Source organism: Camelus ferus, chromosome 10, assembly GCF_009834535.1.
Source record: "Camelus ferus isolate YT-003-E chromosome 10, BCGSAC_Cfer_1.0, whole genome shotgun sequence".
NCBI classification, from domain to species: Eukaryota; Metazoa; Chordata; class Mammalia; order Artiodactyla; family Camelidae; genus Camelus; species Camelus ferus.
In genome coordinates, this window is record NC_045705.1 from 72,209,263 (window position 1) to 72,213,723 (window position 4,461).

A 4,461-nucleotide genomic window follows, 5' to 3' on the forward strand; every position below is an offset into this window, starting at 1 on the left:
GGGGACCAGAAGATGGGAAGGATGGGAAGAATTCCCAGCTTGGTTTTGCCAGAGTGAGGGAGAGAGCTGGACACAGATGGGGCTGGCACCCCAGCTCATGAAGGGTGGCCTGAACACCCAGAGGGGAGGGTTCCCTTGGGCAGACCTTGAGCGGGACACCGGCCACTCGCTCTGTGGGGAGAACTGGACGCTAACAGAACAGAGGGGACAAAGGTTGTGGTCACCTTCCAGGAGCTGACGGGGGAAGGTGGCAGGTGAGGACCAGGGGCTGGGATGGAGGCAGGGGACTAGGCAGGAAGGGTGAGACATGAACACCCTACTTTCAGGATAAAATCCAGGTTTTGGGGCACAGGTGCCCACTTACGGCAATGTTGTGAGCTGATTCGAAGCACAGCCATACTGAAAATTAAATCGGCTAAACTATGAATCATATCAATTACGCAGGAGAAAAGTCAGCATTTCCCAAAGCACAGCTGTGGCGATTAAATTCCCCACGGCCTATGGTCACCTCTGAACTGGAGGCCTCTTCTGTCTGCTGGGTCCGCTACCTGGTGGAAAGCTGCCCAGGGCAGAGCTACGGCCCCGCACTGGCCACAAACACGGATGTCGCTCTGGTGGAGGGAACAGCCTCGGCTGGAGCATCATCCCAGACGCAGGCAGGGGCAGCGCGTCAGGGCCTGCGGGCGTCCGCCCCGCCCCCGCCGACCTCACCCCAGACCGGGCGCCAGGCCCAGGCCTCAGACTGCCCACCCGTGCACGTCCGCCCAGGCGACCAGGGCGGCCTTCTGGGTCGGTGTGGGCCCAGCAGGAGAACAGGCCACACCAGCTGTCTCAAGATGAGGAGGACTTGAAACGAGGAGCGGGTCACAGAGAACGCCTGGGTCCGTGGGCCCGGAGGTGCTCAGGGCGGGGGCAGCTGACGCCTGTGAGGGAGCCCAGGGCAGCGGCGGAAGTGGTCAGGGCCTGGACAGCTGGAGGAGGCCCCAGGGCCAGAGGCCTGCCTTCTGGGGGGCGTGGGGGCCACTGGGGGCCCTGAGCCCACGGGAGCCAACTCGGGTGAGGCCTGTAGGTCCTAGCAGGACAGTCCGGCCCGGACCATCGCATCCCACCCGCTCCTTCACCCAGGTGGTAAGGGCGCAGGCGGCACCCAAGACGCTGCCGTCCCTTAGTTTCTGGAGAGCTGAGTCCTGGCCTGAGCTGAGCTGACCCCGTCCATCCCTGAGAAGGGGGCACAGGGCCCACAGCCAAGGAGCTGTCCCACCAACACCCAGTTCCTGTGTGAAATGCCAGGGGTGGGGGGAAGGAGGGAGGCAGCGGAGGTGGGCCGCACAAGCACGCAGGCCCTGGGCCCCGAAGCTGCTGCCTAAGGTCTCCCACCACGGCTGCCTCCTCGGGTCAGCAGCTCCCAGTGTCCTGCTCATGGGAGCCCTTGGGAGATCATGGGAGGCTCCCCCGGGGCAGGCAACACGGGCTTCTGGGTGCCCACCTGCAGCCAGGCAGGCCCCCAAGCCCGCCTGGAGCTCGGACTCAGAACCGGGACGGCACAGTGCGCGTCAGGGGGAGGGTGTGCAGCTGCGGTGTGGGCTCTGGGGTGCGGCCCCCTCTGGGGGCTGGGGTGTGGGGGCTGTGAGGGGCTGGCAGGGCCCTGCGTGGGGGCAGGGAGGGCCTGCAGCAGGCTTGGGTCCCCAGACCCCCAGGCCGGGGAAGAGCCCCCGGGGCCTGACCACACCCCTATATAGGGGTGGGGGCGGCTGAGCAGGAGTGACTTGAGTAGGAAGGGAAGCAGAACTCATCACCCCAAAATACGCCTCCTTGTCATATTGACCATTTGCAGCTGGTTACACCGCGGAGACGCTCCGAAGCTGAGTAAAGGTCGCACTTTGCAGGAGACATTTACTGCACAGAGGGAACCTGTTTGTAAGGCTGTCTCCTCTTGTGCCAGGAAGGGGGACGACTCCTTTCTCGAAAGTCTTGCGGCTGGAGGCGGCAGGACTTGGGGCTGCATGAGGCCGGACCCTTGTTCGTGTGCTGTTCCGGGTCCCCCCCCAACAGGCCTCTGCCCCCGGCGCCATTGGTCTCTGGTGGAGGTGGCACTTCGGGTGGTGGCTCTGATACAGGAAAACATGGGGCGAGAGGATGGCCGTGTCCCATGTCGGGTCTGAGCCCCTGGGACGCGCCCCGCCAAGTGAGGGTCCTTGGCGTCGCGCAGGTAAGAATTCCGGATCGAGCCACGACTGAGACAAAGTGGATTTACTCCTTAGACCGCGTGTGGGGCTGCTCCCGTGGGGAGGGATCCAGAGGCCGCGAGGCGTGGGGTTGCTAGCTTCTCTGGGCTCGCGAGCTGCTTGTGCTGACAAGTGGGAGGGTTATTCCAACCACTTCGGGGAAGGGGCAGGGGCCCCGTTGCTGGGAACCCCTGCCCACTTTTTGACCTTTTATGGTCAGCCTCGGAACTGCCCCGGCCCCCGTGGGAGGGCCCTTCAGCAGGCTCTTACTTTACAATGAGCCGGGAGGCTCAAGGTCAACCGGCACCAAACCTCCCGAAATATTGGTGCTAATGGCTGTGTGGTTCCTTTAATGGCTGTGCCCTGCCTGCCTCCCTCCTGTCGCAGCTTCAGCCATTTCGGGGAGTTTCTCAGTTTTCCTGGGTGTCTCCCATGTACACAGGATGCAACGCATGTTATTCAACTCATATTCACTTTTTTCCAGACAACCTGTCTTTTTGAAACAGGGGATCTCAGCCAAGTCAGGCCATGGAGGGAGGAAGGAAAATGTTCGGCCACCTCCAGCCTCTGGGACAGGAAGCGCCCTCTGAGCCCCCGGCCCCCCTCCCGCCCACCCCTGTGTAATCTGACACGCAGCGGTTCAGCCCGCCCCCAGTACCAGCCCATTTCCGTTTCCCAAAACTCCAGGCAAGAGAAATTTTAGAGAAATCGAAACTACTGGGGAGAGGGTGGGTCCCCCGAGCACCGTGCCGCCGTCCCGACCGCAGCTTCTCTCTTCTGGCACCATGAACCGCGTCGCCCAGGCCGCCTTCCCCGGTGCCCACGTGGGCATACCCCCGGCGTATGAGATGCTCAAGGAGGAGCACGAGGTGGGGGTGCTGGGGGCTTCCCAGAGCCCGGCCCCCGTGACGACCACTGTGATCAACATCCGCAGTGAGACCTCCGTGCCCGACCACATCGTCTGGTCCCTGTTCAACACCCTCTTCCTGAACGTGTGCTGCCTGGGCTTCGTGGCATTCGCCTACTCCGTGAAGGTGGGAGGGTGCCTGGGGGAAGGAGCGTGAGCCCGGCGAGGCCCCTGCCCAGACGGCACGTGGCCTGTGGGAGGCCTTGTGCATACAGTTCTGTGTGTGTGTGTGTGTGTGCGAGCGCGCGCACGCGCGCGCACGCCCAGGTGTGCAGGTCGTGATGAGGTTGCAGGGGTGCGTGGGGATGACCAGGGTCAGCCTTTTGCCCCGTGGTGGGGCGGGCGGCCAGTAGGAGGCCAGAGCAGAGGGACGGTGAGCCCTGGGGCCTCCTGGACAGGCTGAGAGTCTGTGAGGAGGGAGATCCAGGCCCCAGGAGGGGAGGGAGGGCCCGCCGGGCACGGTCCTGCTCAGGCTGTGGGGGGACGGGCAGGGGTGGGTCCCCACCTGGGTGAATGGACACCGGGGGACCAGCAGGGGAGGACCTGAGTCTTGGCACCTGGCCTTCACCTGGCCCGGCCCCAGGTCCCCCTCACCATCTCTTCTCCCCCAGTCCAGGGACCGGAAGATGGTGGGCGACGTCCTTGGGGCCCAGAGCTATGCCTCCACCGCCAAGTGCCTGAACGTCTGCGCCCTGGTGCTGGGCATCCTTCTGACCATCGTGTTCATCATTATTTTTGCCACCGGCTCCCTGATGATTTTCCAGGCGGTTTCACAGATCATAAAGGAGTATGGAGGATACTAGTAGCTGCCCGCGGCCACCCCTTCACAGCAGTTTATACACACCCCCGTCTACAGCTGAATAAAAGCCGGCGTTCCTGTGTGAGGCTGCTGTGTTCTCACCTGGGGAGGGCGCCCTGCTGAGAGCTCCCGCCTGCCCCTGAGACAGCCCAGCCCCACCTCTCCCTCCTGCTCTGCTGCCCAGGGGCCTGAGCCCCGGCCCAAGATGGGCCCTGTGGGGGCGGGCTGTGCTCGGTCCAACTCCCTTGCCTGTCGAGAAAAAAAAAAACGAGACAGAGAGAGAGAGAAAGCCCGCAGAAGCCTGCAAAAGAGAGAAAAGGCTTTTTGGGGGAGCTTTAGGATCTGCAACTGGGAGGCACACATTCGAGTAGCAAGTCAAATGTGCTCCGAGGGAAGTAAACACGGTGGGGGTTACAAAGACAAAGACATTCCTGAGAAGTTACAGGGCTGTTTCAGAGCTGGGAGTGGGGCCAGCAGGCTTTGAGGCTCACGTCGCAGCTGACTGGTTGCTAGAGTGAGGTCTGCAGGGA

At 63.0% G+C, this 4,461-nt stretch overlaps 1 protein-coding gene across 1 annotated transcript; it reads left to right on the forward strand.

Moving 5' to 3' along the window:
• Window positions 1–2,913: 2,913 nt before the first annotated feature.
• LOC116666580 (interferon-induced transmembrane protein 3-like) lies at window positions 2,914–4,016 on the forward strand. The gene is made up of 2 exons (XM_032490415.1): window positions 2,914–3,259; window positions 3,744–4,016. Exons 1-2 carry the CDS (start codon window positions 3,011–3,013, stop codon window positions 3,933–3,935), a joined length of 441 nt encoding a protein of 146 aa, XP_032346306.1. The 5' UTR covers window positions 2,914–3,010; the 3' UTR covers window positions 3,936–4,016.
• The last annotated feature ends 445 nt before the right edge of the window (window positions 4,017–4,461 follow it).

Excerpts from the sequence above, each read along its gene's own strand:
- LOC116666580 (XM_032490415.1), top strand. The coding sequence starts at position 3,011 with ATGAACCGCGTCGCCCAGGCCGCCTTCCCCGGTGCCCACGTGGGCATA. Across the intron at positions 3,260-3,743 it reads CATTCGCCTACTCCGTGAAG|TCCAGGGACCGGAAGATGGT; the intron begins GTGGGAGGGTGC and ends CTTCTCCCCCAG.